This window comes from Lutra lutra, chromosome 8, assembly GCF_902655055.1.
Source record: "Lutra lutra chromosome 8, mLutLut1.2, whole genome shotgun sequence".
Taxonomy (NCBI): domain Eukaryota; kingdom Metazoa; phylum Chordata; class Mammalia; order Carnivora; family Mustelidae; genus Lutra; species Lutra lutra.
Window position 1 is genome coordinate 22,757,461 of NC_062285.1, and position 20,345 is coordinate 22,777,805.

The 20,345-nt window shown below is 39.9% G+C and overlaps 1 protein-coding gene across 2 annotated transcripts in view; it reads left to right on the top strand.

Annotated features, from left to right (window-relative positions):
• Positions 1 to 20,345, top strand: part of CUBN (cubilin) — a 274,189-nt gene that overhangs the window by 79,387 nt on the left and 174,457 nt on the right. For both annotated transcript variants that reach the window (XM_047739399.1, XM_047739398.1), the window contains exons 24-27: positions 132 to 292; positions 705 to 886; positions 1,629 to 1,785; positions 5,155 to 5,342. In XM_047739399.1, coding sequence (XP_047595355.1) covers positions 132 to 292; positions 705 to 886; positions 1,629 to 1,785; positions 5,155 to 5,342 — 688 coding nt within the window. The remainder of the gene's footprint in view (positions 1 to 131; positions 293 to 704; positions 887 to 1,628; positions 1,786 to 5,154; positions 5,343 to 20,345) is intronic.

Sequence of the window (20,345 nt, forward strand, 5' to 3'; positions counted from 1 at the left end):
GGAGTATTCTGAAGAAAGGTTGACTGACATAAATTGATCTGTTTGCAATCTCAAAGTTCAAATAATATTAAATGTTTATACAGTAATATTATCAATAACCAATAAATGATCTCATCTGTGTTTTGCCACAGAGATGGAGGCTATGAAAGTTCACCATCCCTGGGAACATACTGTGGCTCAAATCCACCTCCAAGAATCATCTCTCACAGCAACAAACTATGGTTACAATTTAAGAGTGACTTCCTTGGCTCAGGGCCTGGATTCTCAGTTAACTGGGATGGATCATTGACAGGTAAATGGGAAAGAGCTGTCTTTCCTTGGAGAATCTGGTCTGATTGGTTTCTTGATTCATAGACTTCGATGCTCTCATCCAGTTTTTTTTTTTTTTTTCAGCTGTATTTTGTCATTACTGTCTGTACTAAACTTCAACATTACAAATATTTCTGAGTTAACAGCCGCTGTTTTGGTTTTGTTTTCGAGGATGGAACAAGGGGAAATATCCTGATTCCATGGTATCTTTCCTTCAGCTGGTCATCTTGATTAGGAGAAAGAAAGAATGTTGACCTAGGCTAGTTACTCTTTGGAGATGCAGTTGTGTTCTGCCACAAAAGAGAGTAACAGTAACCCCAGTTTAATATAGATAGGAGAACTCCATTTTACCAAGAAGAAAAACATCTGGGTCATCTCATCTCTTTCTCCTGTAGGATGTGGGGGCAATCTCACGACTCCCACTGGCGTGTTCACTTCTCCCAACTACCCGATGCCCTACTACCACAGCTCTGAATGCTATTGGAGGTTGAAATCCAGCCACGGCAGCCCATTCGAACTGGAATTTGAAGACTTTCACTTGGAGCATCACCCAAACTGCACGTCAGATTATCTGGCGGTATGTATGGAGCTCAGTGGTTTATTTCACTGCTCCCATCTTGCCCACACACACATAGAAGCATTTTTTCCTTCTTTGAAATTCAGGAAATGGGAACACTTAAAATATCCACATAGAAAGTTCAAATAAAAGAAAAGAGAAAAAAGAAAATGTGATGAAAATGACAGCCTTCTAAGTACGGCATTGGTATACTAAGTATTTAAAATATATTGAATATGGGCTGTGAAAATATGATTAAAATCTCCCAAAATGAGTCATTTCTACATATTCTTTTAAAAAAATAACAATGTAGAGGACTATATTGGTGAATTAGAGAGGATAATTGAAGTCATCAGGTAGGATTTCATAAGTAGCAGCAATCCATCCTTGACCATTTAAAAAAAAACTAAATGAAAATGTATTACAATGTCATAAATTATAAACTGTGAAATTAAAAACAAGGAGAACTGCTGAAAACAACTATGGTCTCAAAAATGCATATTAGTCTTTCATTTTTAACCCTCAAATTTCAGCCTGGGTTTACACCCTTATCATTATACACAGCCATGGCTAAACGGCCCAAGTTCACTACCTACGTTTATAGACATTTAAATATAATTTTTGATATTTTGATATTTTGATTCAGGGCTCTTCTTTTGTTATGTCGTGCATTTCATGTATTTTCCCACTTGTTAAGAATTGGAGTCTTTTAGATAATGTCTATGGCCACAATCATCTGACATTTTAAAATGTTTTATTAAAGGTGTACGACGGCCCAAGTACCAGCTCTCATTTGCTAAGTCAGCTTTGTGGGAATGAAAAACCGCCTCTCATCCGTTCTAGTGGAGACAGCATGTTTTTAAAATTCAGGACAGATGAAGGTCAACAAGGAGGTGGCTTCCTAGCCGAATACCGGCAGAGTAAGTACGCATTCTGGCTGCTCCATCCGTGCCTTTGGTGGGTCTTCAATCTCCTGATAGTGAAACAAATGGAAATGAGTATAACCCATTGGTTTGAGCAATTGAAATAAATCTTTGCTCTCTATGAGAAAATTTAATTCGATTTGACAGAAAACTGCTTAGCATTAAATTTAATGCCATATAACTAAAGCATGTGGTAAGCTATGCAAAATGGAGTATTTAATATGCTGAGATAGTTGCTATTTGGCTAAAGATCAGCATAGCAGGTTAACGGCAAACGGGTTTTCATTTGTATCAAACATTACAATCTTCTAGTTAGACATTATTCCATTGTACATAGTATCTCCCACACTGTTTTTTGGGGGGTTTTTTGGTCTTGTACTTCAAATGGTACCTTAATTTTTATTTTTTTTTAAAGATTTTATTTATTTGACAGAGAGAGAGAGAGATCACAAGTAGGCATCATAGAGAGAGAGAGAAGCAGGCTCCCTGCTGAGCAGAGAGCCCGATGCAGGGTTCAATCCCAGGACCCTAGGATCATGACCTGAGCTGAAGGCAGAGGCTTAACCCACTGAGCCACCCAGGAGCCCCAAATGGTACCTTAATTTTTATTAAGGAAAACTATATTCTTATAAATCAGATGTAAAGTGCACATTCTTTTTTTTTTAAGATTTATTTATTTATTTTAGAGAGAGAGAGAGAATGAGCAAGTTGGGGGAGGGGCAGAGGGAGAATTAGAATCTGAAGCAGACTTCCTGCTGAGCACAGAGCCCCATGGAGAGCTGATCCCAGGACCCTGAGATCATGATCTGAGCTGAAACCAAGAGTGGAGGCTCAACTGACTGAGCCACCCAGGTGCTCCTAGTACAGTCTTTATTGTGGAAAAAGCTGGTCATTATAGAGATGTCATTTTAAAATCTACTTTCCTATGAGGCCCCATGGTAGAATGAAAAGAATATTGTATGAAGGGTCAAGGAGCCCAGAGGTTTTTCCTGGCTCCTAATCTCTGAGAGGATCACTTTTCTTCTCTGAGGTTCCATGATTTCTTAAAAGGAGATTAAACAACGCCATTATGAAAGTGCCTTCAAGGTTTAGAATTAATTTTTTTTTTTTTGAGAGTTGAGAGAGTGTGAGTGTGTGCATGCCCATGTACACAAGCAAGTGGCAGGGGGAAGGAGGAAGGACCGAGGGAGAGAGTCCCAAGCAGGCTCCATGCTCAGCACAGAGCAGAAGCAGGGCTCCATCTCATCACCCTGAGTTCATGGCCTGAGCTGACATCAGGAGTTGGTCGCCCAGCCAATGGAGTCACCCAGGCGCCCCTAGAACTAAATACTTTCTTATGTTAGTCTCAAGATGGACATTTAAAGAAAACAAGGCTTCCTTGAATTTATGTTACTTAATAAACACTTGTGGTTTTGAAAGTACATTCCTTGTCCACTACACCTAAATTTATCTATATTTTGACACAGTTACATAAAAATAGAACTGAAAGTCACAAGATCATAAACTGAACACACAAAATCCCTTGGAATTCTTTGAAAGCATATTAATGTTTGATCTTGACTATGTGTGAATTTGCAAATATTCACATTCACTTACAGTTGAGGGTTAGGCTGAATTCTAGATAGTTTTGAATACTGAGTTTTAATGATAAAATGCTTTATTCTTCAGAAGTTCAGCATAGTGTATGAAAAGCTCTCCTAAATTCTCTCAGGGATAGATCTTTTTGGTCAAACATGTAATCATGTCTCTAATTTTATTATTGCTGTGGTAATTTGCTTCTTGGTTATAGACTGATTGTTTATTAAAGATTCTTCCCTTTTATTCCTGTGATTATTTTATTTTTCTCTTGTAATTTCGGAATACTGAAAGAGTAATAGCGTACATGGAATATAGGTCCTTAAAGGCAAAATCAGAGCTAACCTGTGAGATTTTCTGTAAAATTTGCCATATGAAATTGGAGGTTTGCAGATAGTAAAATTTCTGAGCACTGAGAGCAGCCCATATGGTTTCATGGAATATATTTTCCTCTGCCCAGACTTGTAGGCATTGTAGCACACGCTGCCTCTTTGCCTGATTGCTGTAACTTCTCACAGGCATTTAAGACCATGACATTGTCCTTTAGAATTCCTTTGTGGACAAAATGAGAAATGAGAATAGAGAATAGAGAAATGAGAATAGAGAAATTTCTCTAATGAGAAATAGTTTGAGTATTCCCCTGATCTAGCAAAGAAAGATTCTGAAGAGCTACAAAGGTATACTTTTCCATACCAAAGATTTCATATATATATGAAATATATATTCTAGTCATCTGTCAGGAAGAGTATAGTAGTAGAAATGCATATATGAACCACATTTTTCAGAGACCATTTTTTCAGTATAATGTTTATTTTTCTCATTCTCTTTTATCACACATCATACAGACAATGTGGACAAGGTTTGAGAAAAGGGATGTATATGCCTTGTTCAAGTCCTTAGTTTGGGTTGTGTTTGGCACTGACTCCCCGGGACTAGCCACACCTTGAGGCACCTGGTATAGTGTTGTTGTAGACTCAGCCGAGGAAAATGCCACCCGTAGATGGAAGACTTTTTTCAAAATTTAAGATTTTCGTTTCTTCTTCACATCCTTTACATTCCCTCCATTCATTTGGTACTTCCTGATGACTAACTAGAGGAATAATGGAGCCTTTATTGTGAATTTCATGCTGACTTTTGAATGTTCAACAAAGCCATGCTGTTACTCATTTTTAGCATTCACATAGAACTTCGTGTTTTTAAGCTGTTGAATTTAAAGGTCAGGATTTCTGTTCCTTCCAAACATTGAAGTTAGAAAAACAGAAGCATAGAATATTTAATGCACTTTTGTAAATAAACAAATCAGACTGCTCTCTGAGTAGTGCTGAGTTAGTCTGCTCTCTACCAGTTCACGGGAATTTGATGCCTAATAGGCAATTTTCATGACACTTTAAAATTTATGAGTTCACTGAAGTATTATTTTATGTTTATTCTAAGTGGAGACCCTTTCACTATAAAAATGTACTATATACACATATACACACACATAAACATATATACTATATATATGTATATACATAATATATACAAACATATAATATATAAACTATGTATATATTTTAATCTAGTTTTCTTTTTTATTAATTATTTTAATTAACATATGTATAGGTCTATGAATCGTCAGGCTTACACATTTCATAGCACTCACTATATCACATACCCTCCCTAGTGTCCATAACCCAACTACCCTCTCCATACCCCCTAGATGTTTTCTTAAAGGAAAATCTCACCCATCTGGGAGCAACAATGAAATACATGATGGTGGTTCTCAATAATCCTGGTTACTTTTTTCAGCATGTAGGAACGTGGTGATTGTGAACCGAACCTACGGCCTCTTAGAGAGTATACATTATCCAGGTCCCTATTCTGACAATCAGCGTTGCAACTGGACCATCCAGGCAACTACCGGCAACACGGTGAATTACACATTTTTGGCATTTGAATTGGAAAATCATGTAAACTGCTTGACAGACTATTTAGAGGTATGTATTCTAAAGCTAAATAAACCACTGCATTTTCAGATCAAGTTAGGCAAGCCAAACTAGAAATCATCGTGCTCTGTAGAACTGAGTCTGTGTGGCTCTATGCATCCACACTCCTCCAGCTACCCATGGTATTTCAACAGGTATATCTCGTGTCTCTTTCACTGCATCATGTTATATTAAGGATATCTAATTTACTAAATTAAATACACAGAGAATTGTCTATGTTTTTAGGTTTCAATATGATTTCTGGGCTGACTGACCTCCTATTATTTCAATAATCCAGGAGTAAAGGAATAACTTCTAATTTGTGTTAATTTTGTGTTAACTTGTTTTTATGTTTATTGTCTATAAACAGGATATCAGAAAATGTTTGGGTACCTGGATTTATCTAATACCTAATTTGCCTGATACTAGAAATCATGATTTTGAGCCTTGTTTTTATTTTTAAATTTAAGTGCATTTCAGTTAATTTTCCTTCAGTAAAATGGAAATTTCTATTTGTTCTGATAATGACCACCTGTAGCATTTATTCAACTCTTAGTATACAATGCTATTCAATGAAAACTGCTTGAGAACTAGGTAGCCCAAAATATCAGATAATCTCCTATTTTTACAAAAAGATACTTTATTCTTAAAAGCTTTTTTGCTAACTTCCATGTGTGACTTTTTAGGGCTATAGCTTGAAAAGTTAGGCACCTACTTATTTTGCTTAATTTGTGAGTGTAATTATGCATTCATATGTAAAATTATAAGCGATTATATTAGTTAGAAATTATGGCATCCACTTTCGCACTCTGCAAGATAATTTTACTGAAACCACTAACAGTATTTTGACATCAAGTTCTCATCATTAATAAAATCACTTTTTAAGTCCACTTAACATACCATTTTCGTATTTTTCTATGTTGTTCATATATAATATGAACAATACTTTTGAATCCACATATGATATTTCACTAAAATCTTTTCTAAAGTGACAAGTACCCGCTCTGATAGCATTAGGACATCTCCCCCAACCCATGCTACCTATCTACAACACAGTTACTTAGCGGGTTTCTTCTTAGGGTGATCAGTGATTTTTTGAAGTCTTGCTTACAAAGACTTCGAACATCCAGCCCTTGTAACTTTAAGGACCAATTCTTCAGAAAAAGTCCTTTATCTTTGCAAAATTTTCTTACTTTTTTTTTTTTTGACCAGTTCTTTAGGAAACTGAGCATTGATTGAGGCTGTTTGAGGTTAACATATCTTTTCCAAAGAGTCCATTCGTTTTTCAAATCAAAGAAAAAGAAAAACAAGGGGAAACAAAGAGAAAGCTGCCTGTACTGTGAGAGACTTGGGAGTTCTAAATAGAGGGAGTCTCTTGTTTCTGAGGGATAGTTTTTTGGGGTGAAATCTTGCTTTGTATTTAGAAAAGTTCAATATTAGAGAATTATAGCCATAGGGTTTCCCCACTAGAAAGTGATGTTTACTAGTATTCAAAGAAAATACGACACATCAAACATTACAAGCATGAACTTGACAATGGTTTTAAAGTCCATTTTTCTTGATCTAGTGTTCCTACGGTCTTCACAAGCTTCATGGCACGCTTGTCCCATTGCATTTACCCGGAGTAGATATCCTTTTCTTTTCTTCACATGATATGATCTTGTTCATTCTTTAGAGGAAATGGAAGAGTTGCTTTCAAAGCCCCTTGTTCCTACTACAAACAGAGCCACTTATCTTACTGCATTTTTGCCAACTGTGATTGCGCCCACATGCCCTTTTGAAGGTGTGAGCTGTCTCCCGCTGAGTTTCTGACCCAGCATTGGTTATACAGTTGGGATCTTAATAGGAAGTCGTTAAGTTCAGGATGAATTGACTCTCACAGCCATATTTTAGCATCAGCCTAATGAGAGATGTTAATTAGCAAGAAAGAACTGAATTCCAGACAGACCATTTTATATCTTTCCTATGCATACACTGCATAGTTTTGAACACAAACCAAAAGAGAACTCATGGCCTTGTGTGTGTAGTGAGATGCCAGGCACCGTGAGAGCGATTTGATGAGAAGACAACAGCAGAAGCTGCAGAGGGAGGAAACTTCGACCTGGACTTTCAGGAGGCTTTGGAAGAAAGAGTGGGGGAGGAAATGAGATGGAACTTTTCCAGGGACTGGTTTCCACCTCTTTGGACTTACTTGAGGAAGGAAGGGTAACAAAAAGGCCCATCAGATAATTTTTTGGAGGTGTCCAAAAACTGTCAAATGAAGATACTTACTCCAGCAACCACAGAGCAGCTCAGTGGAGCCCCTTCGTAGATGACATTAGAGGCATGCCGTGTATCTTGTGCAACACTGATGGTGAAAGCAGCAAAAACACAGAATGAGAACCAAAAGTTCAGCAAAGCCTTCCAAAGAATGACACTGTTGCCAGAGGGAGGAGATTTTTTCCATTTCTGTAAGCCAAGGGGCAAGGCCAGAGCAGTTCCTACAATGGCTGGTCTATGATGAAAATTTTAAAAGCACAAATAACTACTTAAGAAGAGAAAAGCCAGAAACACAAAATCTAGTTTCCATTATTTTAATAACTTCTAGTTGAAGGGTTTTTCAAGTAACTGAGCCAGATCCTAGTTGAGTGACTTTATGGCAGCCAGAATTGAGTTATTTTGAATTAATAAAGCCGAAATTACGAAAGGACTTGATTAGGTGTTGGTCAGACATTATGCCCAACCTTGCTGAGGGGTGTGGGTTGGTAGAGATCCCACTGGGAAGAAAATCCTTTATTATTTGTCCTCTGGGCAAAACAAAATGATTCAGATTTGGAAATTAAATTCAATGAGAGGAAGATTTGGAAATTAAATTCAATGAGAGCAAGGGTCACTTGCCTGAAGGAATAAGACCAGATTGCCCATGCAATTATGGGAAGTCAACCTTAAGGATTCTTTGCGTATACTACAACTGCATTTCAATTTTTTAATTTTTATTTTGAGTCTGGGTCTCTGCATAGAAGGGACTTCTAATAAGTGATTGAATATACACATGAAAGTGGTGGATTTGGGAGAAATCAGCACAGAGATGTACAGGGAATCCCGAGCATATGTGAGGTCAGCCTGGAGCACGAGTGTGGTGGGAAGAGGAAGGAGGAAAACCCTGAGGTTGTTGTGTCATGGATACTGAGGGCAGAGAGCATCGCAGAAGGTGACTGTGATGGACAAGGTGAGAGGCTCTCAGGGGATCAAGATGGGATCTCTGGGTGATCAGTGTGACTCTGGGCAGACCAGTATTTGAAGGGTGGTAGGAGCAGGAGCGAGAGACCACAGTGTCAAGAAGCACAGTGAGTGTAGATGGGAGTTTAAGCCCACAAATTCGCCGAGTTTTCCCAAGGAAATAGCATGAAGTCAGAGCTTCTTTTCTCCAGTCCTTGTGCTGCATTTCCCTCACTGGTCCTCATGAGGCAAGCTCTCAGGGGACACCCTCCCTGCATGTTCTCTTGTATGTCAGCGTCTCTCTCTCTCTTTTTAAAAGATTTTATTTATTTATTTGACAGACAGAGATCACAGGCAGGCAGAGAGGCAGACAGAGAGAGAGGGAGAAGCAGGCTTCCCGCTGAGCAGAGAGCCCGATGTGGGGCTCGATCTCAGGACCCTGAGATCATGACTGAGCCAAAGGCAGAGGCTTTAACCCACTGAGCCACCCAGGCGCCACTGTCAGTGTGTCTTAAAATGTGGCTCAGGTTTGGATTCGACACTTCAATGAAGCCAACTAGGGCCAGGCATGCTGGAACTCTATCATCTGGCTCAGATACTTCTGGTTTCATAGGCTGAGGTTATATGGGCTTATTGTTCATCAAGTTATAACATTGGACTATATTAATACTTGTATTCTCCAGGTCACATTTACAGGAACTATAATAGCTTCATATAGCCATACATGGGAAATTATTCCTAGTAAGTTATATTTGACTGTTTTGCCTGAGAATAGAAACACATCATAAGCCTTGTAAGCCCCGATTCTTTGGTCTGTAGAACATTATTCATTTGTATATAGACTTACTGGCATTGGCCTACTACTTCTTCAAAAATAATTGATAAAAATGTCAGACAAGATGGTGCCTGGGTGGTGTGTTTCTTTGGTTAAAATGGTCTATTTTTTTTTTTTAAACATTTACTTATTTATTTTAGAGAGAGTGTGTGTGTAAGCAACAGGAGGGGCAGAGGGAGAAGGAGAGAGAAAATCCTCAAGCAGATTACCTTGTGAGCGTGGAGCCTGACACAGGGCTCCATCCCAGGACCCTGAGATCATGACCCGAGCCAAAATCAAGAGTCAGATGGCTAACTGACTAAGTCACCCGGACATCCCTAAAATGATCTATTATTAAACACTTTAGGTATAGCATTGTTCAAAAACTTGGCAATAATAATTGATGATCTTTATTGAACACTTATTATTTGCTAGGTAATTATTATAGCAACAATGTAATGTAAGAAATATTACCCATTTGGCAGGCAAGACAGTTGAGGCAAATACAGATTGTCCACAGTCACAAACATTAGAGGTGTCAAAGCCAGGCTTTCTACCAGGCCCTATAATGCCGGGCCAGTGCTTTTAGCCATGACACCACATATCCCCTATGTATATACTCAAAATTCTCTGTCATCCTCAGAGGTGACATGAGGGAGTGTCCGTGAGCCCTTGGACCTACCATCCTACTGATACTGTCACAGAGAAAAGTCTGTGTTATTATAGTCTACTTCATAGATAAGTACTGGCCATTTATTATTATAATCACGGTTTTCTTTGCTACATTATGACAAATTATTTTTAGTGTCCAACTTCGAATTTTCCCAAAAATTACTGTCAGTCTTTTTGCCTATGAGATGCCAGAATTACATCTTTCCTAGAGTTTGGAAATTGAAATATCTTCCCTTGCGTTTTCTGACGGTCCTCTACTTTTTAGTGTTGTGCTTTATACTCTTGGTTGCAGATATACGCTCAAACTACCCTACTAGCTTTGTGAAAGGGCTCTGGTCCTGAGGAAAGTAGAAGCGTCATGACACAGGCGATTAACTAAAAAGTGGGAAAGGGCAGGAACAAAGGCAGCTTAGTGTCATCTCCCTGCAGGAGTATACGCCATTCTCATCTCTCTCCTCTGCATGTCTGCAACCTCACCGTTTTAGCTTCGGTATGGCCCACCAACAATGACTCCACATGACCATTGCCCAAGCTCTTGCAACAAATGGGCCTCCTGTGGCAAAAATTCCAGCACAGGGAGTTCGTCGTTTTGAGCCTGACAGCAAGGCATGGATCTCGCCCACCCTATGGATAGCTACTCCTCGGGCAGTAGGCGGCTCTGGCCAGGAGCAGTGAAGGCCAGTCCTCTGGCCAGCGTTGCTCATAGATGGTATGTGGGGGGCAGAGGCAGAATCTTTGAGTACGGCTCTAATGACATGTTAAAACATTCTTAAACATTCATGAAGTCAACAAGATTACACAATTTGTTCTGTAGGGACTGTACCTTTCAGTACTGCAGGAGGTAATTCACTTAAGCCCCAGAAATGCATTTAAAGGAATTGCCTGTCTTGATCTTATAAATTGGATTTCAGTGTGTCTTCTAGTTTCAAAATTCTACTAGGCATGTTTCAGTTTTCCCCTTTATCACATTATGCTCTCTTCTGCAAGTGTTGATCCATCCATATTTTGATCTTTCTTTTGCCCTAATCATAGCTTAAAAAATAGACATTTTTTTTTCTAAATGTGTTGTTTCCCAGAGTGTAGCTCATTTGTCTGTGTGCTCATAAAATGGTCAAAAAGCTTTTATATAGCCCCATGGTTCCTTCTTACTTGATTTCTTCAGAGGTTTCCCTTTTATTGCCCCCAAAGTTATTTCTAACTTTTCTGGACAGAATTTAATTTTATTAGAATTTATCATGTTTCTTGAATTTTCTTTTTTATCTCTATTGCTTTTCTTTTTTCTTTAATTGCTAATGTTTTGGTCGTGGGCTCATATCTCCTTTTTTTTTTTAATTTTTTTCTATTTTCAGCATAACAGTATTCATTATTTTTGCACCACACCCAGTGCTCCATGCAATCCGTGCCCTCTACAATACCCACCACCTGGTGCCCCCAACCTCCCACCCCCCACCCCTTCAAAATTCTCAGATCGTTTTTCAGAGTCCATAGTCTCTCATGGTTCACCTCCCCTTCCAATTTCCCTCAACTCCCTTCTCCTCTCCATCTCCCCTTGTCCTCCATGCTATTTGTTATGCTCCACAAATAAGTGAAACCATATGATAATTGACTCTCTCTGCTTGACTCATTTCACTCAGCATCATCTCTTCCAGTCCCGTCCATGTTGCTACAAAACTTGGGTATTCATCCTTTCTTTTTTCTTTTTTTCTTTTTTTTTTTTTTTACAGCTTTATAAACATATATTTTTATCCCCAGGGGTACAGGTCTGCGAATCGCCAGGTTTACACACTTCACAGCACTCACCATAGCACATACCCTCCCTAATATCCATAACCCCCCCCCCCCTCTCCCAAACCCCTCCCCCCATCAACCCTCGTAAATGAAACAAGATGGGATTGGGAGGGAGACAAACCATAAGTGACTCTTAATCTCATATCTCCTTTTGAGGTCTGACTTCCTAAAACCTTAGGCCCATGACTGGTATGTTCAATATCGTAGGCTCAAGGGACATTGATCGCTGTTTCCTAATGTTTTGTTCTACAATAACAACCACTTCTTTGCTGTCCAGAATAAGTCTAGACAAGTACTTCTTTCCACTATTTTCTTTACTTTTTGAGACAGGAGAGCATTTAAAGAATTTATCAAATGCCATTTTTTTTTCCCATTTAAACATTGGAGAGACGGTGCTCGCTTCGGCAGCACATATACTAAACATTGGAGAGACGTTCAGATGGTTGAAGTTATCTCCCCTTTGCCACCCCCATGTGTCTCTTTGTGTTGCACTCGTGTTGACATATTTCCTTTGTAAAAAATTGTAGTCTCAGCTGAGGAAGAAGCCAGTGAGGGAGGATGAAGCCCCTATAACTGGCTGCATTCCAGAGTCGCCTGGAGATCTTGTTAGAAAAACGTTTCTAGACGTCAGCCCAGACCTACTCAATCAAAGTCTCTGGGAATCTTAGTAGAGAGAGTCCCCCCAAGCCCTCGGGCCGCACTTGAGACCACTGTCTGCAGCCCACTTGTACTCCAGCAGCACGTTTTTTGTTTTTTGTTTTTTTTTTAAAGATTTTATTTATTTATTTGACAGACAGAGATCACAAGCAGGCAGAGAGGCAGGCAGAGAGAGAGGTGGAGGCAGGCTCCCTGCAGAGCAGAGAGCCTGATGCGGGGCTTGATCCCAGGACCCTGGGATCATGACTTGAGCTGAAGGCAGAGGCTTAACCCAATGAGCCACCCAGGCGCCCCTCTAGCAGCACGTTTTACCCCCTCTTCAAAGCTCTCTCCTGGGAAGTCATAACTACTTTAAGACGTGTTTTCTTAACACGTACCTTTGAGTGCTAGTAAAGATTGCCTTTTGGGTTAAATCTCATTTTTCCGTTGCTGCAGGTGAATCACATCTTTGTCTCACCAAGGCCTGGTGATACGGTCATGATGTTTGTGTCATTATGTAAAAATATCAGATTTACTTTGCGATTTTCATGTCGGGATTCTCAACTTTCTTGCCCCATCTTTAGCTGGCACCTTAACCACTACCGTCTTCCAGTCCATTCTCTATACCCTTCCAGGCCTTCCACTTTGCAAGCCTTCCTCTTTATGACGCCAGTGACTTCTGTCAAATGCATTTCCCTCCAGTCTTTGTCAGATTCATTTTATCTCTTGCCAAATCCTCCTTCTGATGTCATCTTGTCCACCAGATGTTTATATCATTATTTATTATACTCCCCTGTCCTCTTCCAGTTACAAAATCACACATTTCAAATGGAAGAATGTACCAAAAAGGAGGCTTCCGGTCCTGCACTCTTGTTTTCCAAGTCTGCAGCCTGAGCAACGTTTTCCATCAGGCCCTTGTGATACTGTGATTAGTTAAGGTAACTCGAGCTGTTGTTGTTATGAAGGACTCATAAATTCTCAGATGCTTAACATAATGCAAGTTTATTTCTCAATCTTGTTAGAGACCCATGCAGGTGTTCCTTGCCTTCCACATAGTGATTCAGGAACCCAGACAAAGGGGAAGTCGATTTGGGGAAACCACATAACTCTCTCTGCCACAAACATTGATGTTTCACAAATAAAGGGAACTAAATTCTAGTAAGTTTTGAGAAATGCTGAATTAAACACAGTTAAACAGAGTTTGGTGTTCTTTTCGGTTTTTGCTGTGGTATTTCCTCAAGCTGTTACTACCCTAAGTAAGTGTTGTTCATTCATGTATCCATTCATTTCGTCATCCAAATACATCTTAGACACGTAGACTGTGGAAATACAACTGTTTTCCCATCTGTTTTCCTTGTCTTCACTGAGGAGACAGATGGTAATCAATTTAGCACACAATACAAATTTAATTACAAGCTGTGTTAAGTGGTATCAGGGAATGTTATCGGGTTCTCCAAAGACTCGAAGAGGGAGGACAGAGCTCATCTGTGGGTCAGAGAAGGCTTTCCCGAGGAAGAGTAACTTAGCAAGTTCAAAGGAAGAGGAAAGTTTCACCAAGGGAAGCTGTGGTCGAGGAACTGTCACAGATAAAGCTGGACACTAGTTAAAGTGACAGAGATAGATTTTAATCAGTAACACACTCCTGCAGGGGGATCAAGCATGAACTGCCCTCCATTTCAGTTTGTACAGAGGTGACGGGACACTGTGAAGGGAGAACGAGGGTGTCAGGAGGGGACCAGCAGCTGGAGGAGTCAGGGAAGTGAGCAACGGCAAAAGGTTAATCAGGGTCAGTGTGGTGAGGCCAGTTGTGTGTGCCGGCAAGCAGTGATGGAAGCCAGGATTCTGCCCTTCCACAGGGACAGGGAGACCAGTGTCCTATCCCTCCTGATGATTCTGTTTCAAAGGTATGCTTCTCGGATCCTTGAGAAAGGCACTCCCGAGTTGAGTCATGGGAGACACACACACATCTCAAAGGGACAGAGGAAGAATTCAGGATTGTAAGCCCTTCTTAGTGCTCTGGGAAAGGGTGGTCAGGGGCTTATCCTCAGGTATTGGCTGGAACAAATCATATATTCTCTTGACAGCGTTGAGCTTTCTCAAGCAGGCCCTTTAACGGGGGTAGGGTCTTCCTAGCGGTATGACCTTGTTAGAAACTATATTAGTGTTTGTTGAAGTCTTTTAATTTAGGTAAGTAGGGACGAGAGGGTGAAGTCATGTATGCCAGGAGTCTGTGTTTTCTTATTGGCCAAGGTCAAGGTGTAGTCAGGAAAAAGGTTCAGAGGAGCCTGGCTGGGGTCCACTGGAGGAGAAAATCCTTGTCAGAACCGCAGGGAGTCTGGGGGGGGGGCAAGGCCCATCGGGGGGCTGCCAGGCCCGAAGGAGTCTGTGAGTCTTGCAGGCACTGGCGCTGTGTGAGGAGTGTCAGGGAGCACCCTTAGTGCGGCAAGAGATCTTCCAGGAGTGAACGGGGGAAATGGCACACCCAGATTGGCACCTTTAAAAACTCTGGCTTCAAGAGAAAATTGAAGGGAGGGGAAAGTAATGGAGGAGATCCAGCAAGGGGGCTGTTGTGGTCCAGGTGAGAGAGATGTCAGTTCCTCGCATGCTGAGGAGGGAGAATGCAATAGGATTTGAAAGTCCTTAGGAGGTAAAATCAGCAGAAGTGGACTGAGGATTAGATGGGGGTAAAGGGGTCGCATGGTGAAGAAAAGGCTGAGATGTATTAATCGTTCTTTTTTTCTTTTTTTTTTTGAGAGGGAGTAGCAGGAGGGGCAAAGGGAAAGGGAGGGAGAGAATCTCAAGCAGGCGCCACTCCCAGAGCTTGACACGGGACTCAATCCCATGACCCAGGGGTCACAAGCTGAGCCAAAACCAAGAGTCGGGACACCCAACCAACTGGACCATTCAGGTGTCCCTAATGGTTCATTTCTTAAGACACTTAATTTCCCTCTTGCTTTCTCTCCACAGCCTACTTTACTGATGCATTTGACACTTTCACAAAGGATAAGTGATAAAGCTACCATATTACTCCACTTACTTCCCTTGAATCTCTGTTAAATATAATGAAGAATATATTGATTCGATTGACTAACAGGAGTTTTGCATATGTTTATTACAATTTAGAAGTTATTTTTTCTCCATTATTACAGAGAATGAAGACTTTATTGTATCCTTGGATTTGACAGTTACTATTTTAAAAATATGATTATCAATGAAGGGAACAATAAATTATTCTTGAGGGGCTTAATTACAGAACTTCTGCATTCCTCAGTTTCCAGAACTCTAAAATGGGGATAACAGTGGTACCTGCTATATGGAGATTCTAGGAATTTTTAAATTCGGTCACACAGACGAAGGGCTTAAAGTAATATTCAGCTAGTAAATATTATTTATTAAATGCTAATAAACATTATTTATGATTATTTAAACATAAGCAAAATTTGATGGATTAATTTTGCTTTCAAAAACATTTTGCAGTCAGTGCAGAACTTTAGTTTCCAAAGCAGTCTTTCTAGTTGTGATGAACATAGATTGGTCCCATGTAAGGAGAGCAGGGCTTCTGTCCCTGGCATCTCAGTTCTCTTGCAACAAAAGCAACAAAAGCTGCAGGGATTCTATATCTGAATGTAAGAGGCATGGTGGTTAAAATCCCATTTGCCGGTTGGAGAAAAGCTGATGAGATTTTATGTCTTAGGAGCAAAGGGTCTGAGCTGACTTTCATCATCATGGCATCTCCTTAAACACTTCCCGGGCAGATAAGTCATGCTTCCTGCGACTGTCTGTCCGAGGAAGTTTGCTTCTAGACTGCTTGGCATTTTGCTTAGAATTCAGAGATAAGCTATTTTAATTCTGAGGACAACTGCTATCCAAAAACACTCATAAAAAGTGACAACAATACACCAATCAATTCAGTTTATGTCTCTATGCCAGAAATGAGCCTAGCATTGTACTTAATTGTGATCTGGATTCAAAAGTTTAGAATGAAGTGTATCTGTTGATTAATTACACCAAATATTTCATATTGGCATTAAAAGTAACAAGAAGCATTTTATAAGAAATTTAATACTGCAGCGTTGCCCAAGAAAAGTGTGGGGTTTTTTTAATCATAAAAAATTAAAAGGAGAGATATTGATCTCCATGTAATCAAAATCCCTTTCCTTAAAAGGAAATGCTGATCTTTCCTGACCATCCCTCACAATGAAGAATTTCATGTGATTGCATTAATTTGCTGCAGTTAATGAGGCAGACACAGCAGCCTTCAAAAGATAGCCTTTGCTCTTGGATTCAAAAGAAATTCTTGTGTGTTTCCCCTCTCGATGGTCTCAAACATGAAGGACAGAATCAGGATGAATGATAATCAGACCTATAGATAGCTTCCGCCCTACCCAGGAGACAGTAGAAATCACATCCGAGGCTCAAAACTTGAAATTGCTCTCCATCCACACTTCCTTTCCTGGTACTCCTGAATCTCGTGCTCTCTCCTCCGGCCACAGGCAGTAAGCACCTGGAGGGTCCCTTCCAGTATCTAACAGGCATGTGGCTTGAATAAGAACGCAGGGCTCAGAATGCCAAGTTTTAAAATTAGGAATCATGGACTTGGGTTAACTATCTTGATTGTCTTATTTTTAAATTAGGAAAGATTTCCAACTGCAACATTTCAGAATTTTCTTTGAAAAAATACTGTGTTGACCCTTGAGTGCTTACATTTACTATGTGTTTAATGGTCTTTCCCCCACTTCTTCCCTCAACTGGGGAAGAACACATTGCAGTACCCTAGGTCTTTCCAGCTCCGCGTTCTATGATTTCCTGTCGTTCTGTGAAGCAGATCTGTCCCCGTTTCTGAGTCCACCTTTAGCAGATGCTGAGGCTTTTAGGAGGCAGAATAATTTTTTAAAGATGTTTAGTCTTTTGCTGTGGTGGTATAATTGGCCAAGGGAACACTGCGGTTCTTGGAATTAAATGTTCATGTTCCCATGGGAGAGTAGGCTTGGCTTTCAATGCATCTCACTTATCACTAGGGAGGGAATTAGGCGGGTAGGGCTCCATCAGCAACTCTCAGAACTTATGTTTGTGAGAAGTCTTTAGTCCCTGAACATCTGAAGGAATTCTTTTTAAATAAAGAATTAGTCTAGGGGGCGCCTGGGTGGCTCAGTGGGTTAAGCCGCTGCCTTCGGCTCAGGTCATGATCTCAGGGTCCTGGATCGAGCCCCGCATCGGGCTCTCTGCTCGGCAGGGAGCCTGCTTCCTCCTCTCTCTCTGCCTGCCTCTCTGCCTGCTTGTGATCTCTCTCTGTCAAATAAAATAAATAAAAAAAATCTTAAAAAAAAAAAAAAGAATTAGTCTAGGAGGGTATGTGCTATGGCGAGTGTTGTGAAGTGTATAAACCTGGCGATTCACAGACCTGTACCCCTGGGGCTAATAATACATTATATGTTAATAAAATAAATAAAGAAAGAAAGAATTAGTCTAATTAATAATAAAAACCTACTTATGATAAAAAAGTAAGCATTAGGGACAAAATATAGTTTTAAATTAATGCAGAAGGAGATTACCTTATATAATAACATTTTAATGGACCAATTTTCATGTCTAATCTTGAGATTTGTCTAAAAGACTATGGAGTTAGACAGTATAGTATTTTTAGTAGACCAGGTGGATAGCTGAGAACCCAGAAGTGTATGGAATTTTGGAATGGAAAGACATTACCAATGCATATCTACACTGCTATATAAATAGGTCCCCAAAGATAATGCTTTCTTGAAAAAATAAACTTACATGATTACATGGGGATATATAGTCATTGCAGGACATTTGGAAAATGTAGAAAAACCTAGATAAAATAAAAACAAAATAAAACAACTTAAATTACATTTCTACTAATAATTTTTGGTGGTATTTATTTCCTGTAGTTGCTCTTTATATATTTTGTTTTAATATTCAAAGGGGATCATTCTGTACATATTATCCTATAATGATTTTTTTTCCAGGTAACAATAGCTTGTGAGTATCTTTCTGTGTTATTCATAATACCACATCACTTACAACATGACGCATTCCATCATCCCAGTACGGCCATTTCTTCCTGTGGAACATTTAGAATCTTTGTCAAATTTCCACTATTATAAACAATGCTGAGATAAACATTCTTGTAGTTAAATCTTTGCACAGATCTGTGATTAGACAATGGTTTAAAAAGTGAAAAAAAATCAGCCTTTGTGGCTTCTAATATGAGTAAGGTACAGAAAGCAGAAACAAAAATGTCAATGTGCTATTAAGAGGGACCAGCAGTGAGCTGCCACGTGCTAAGGCTACCATCTCCTCTGTGTGTGAGACAGACATCGAATTCAGAGTGACACAGAAGAACTCAGAATGTGGTCTTCAATGGGTTTCTTGCTGTCATGCAAGGCCCAGCATTATGAGTAATTGTTTAATTTTAGATGGTTATTTCATATTTCCTGCCCCACCCTGTCAGCACATGGCAGCCGTCGGGAGGATATGTGCCTGTGTATCAGGGAGCACTGTGCAGGGGCACGTGTCTGATGGAGGACCCTGACTCCTGGGCCCATCACGGAGCCAACCAGAGCCTACCACGCTCTGTTAGCTTTCATCTTTATCATCTGCCTAATTTACTCTCCCCAATTCGATTACGTTTTTACCCCCGTAGGCTTTTCTCATCCACAATGGGAGCCTTTTACCCTACTCTGTGAATCTTGTTTGGTAATTTCTACTGTTGTTACAGGAACATTTCAAAGACTTTCAAATTTAAAATAAATGCTGAAGTTTTCAGGTTTATTCAGATTTTTGTGTAAACTTTGGCAACAACATTTCTAATAATTACTCTCATGAGGCAGTTCTCATAGGACCTGTTACAGTTGTTTTTTTGGGAGGTGGGGGAAAATCTGAAGAAATGCCCCAAGAATTCACCAGTTCCCACCCCTTTGGAGGGCCAGTGGCAACGCTGTTAGGGCTGCAGGCTGGCTGGACAGCCAGGGGAGAGGAGGCAGCAGCAAAAAGAAATGCGTGCAGAGCCACTTTCCCTACCATTTATCCCTCCCTTCTCCATCTCCCCAGGGCAGCCTTGACTGATTTCCTAATGCTCTCTTTGCCACCATCCCGTTATGATCCACCATCTTCCTCCACCCCAACATGCACATTATACTTACACTCTCCCCCACAGTATGGTTTGCTCTGGGCTATGCGCCCCATGCATGGGGAATGGCCTCACAGAACCACATTGTCATGGCAACATGCTGAAAGCAATGGCCGTCCATCTCCGTACAAGTGATTCATTGATTCAGTACTTCCCTGTCTGGTCTGCCAGGGATGATTTCTGAGAAATATTTTACGTGAGTCATCTCAAGTTCTCTATACCCATCATATTTTTCTCTCAAAGCTATTTCTAAAATGATTTCTTTGGAAAAAAATGTTGGTTCCCTTTGCCTCTGACCAAGAGTTAAAATAACAATTTAAGCACATTCCCTATGTGTCTCACACTCAAACTATTACGTGGTCTGTCTCATTTGCTGTTTACAACAGTACTTATAAGATAAGTACTATCATGATGCCAAATTTATGAAAAAAAAATTTGCTAGGAAAAGAAAGTAATTCTCACAAGATTATTTTCTATAAAAAAGTTCAGAGCCGGACTGGACTGTATACCTACAACCTGATCAAAATTAATATACTCTAGTATGCTCTTATAGGGAAATTACTTTCCAGCTTGCCGTTGAATATAATCTGTTATTGACACTGACTTTGCAAAGCTAATCTGTAAACTCACCGAGTATAGTTCCCAGAAATTTTAACTATGTTCTTACACTGACTAGAATTTTAGTTCTCTATAAATATTAGGAAATTCTCTGCTACACCTAGAATTCTCCCTCATGGCAGGCAAATTATTTCAATAC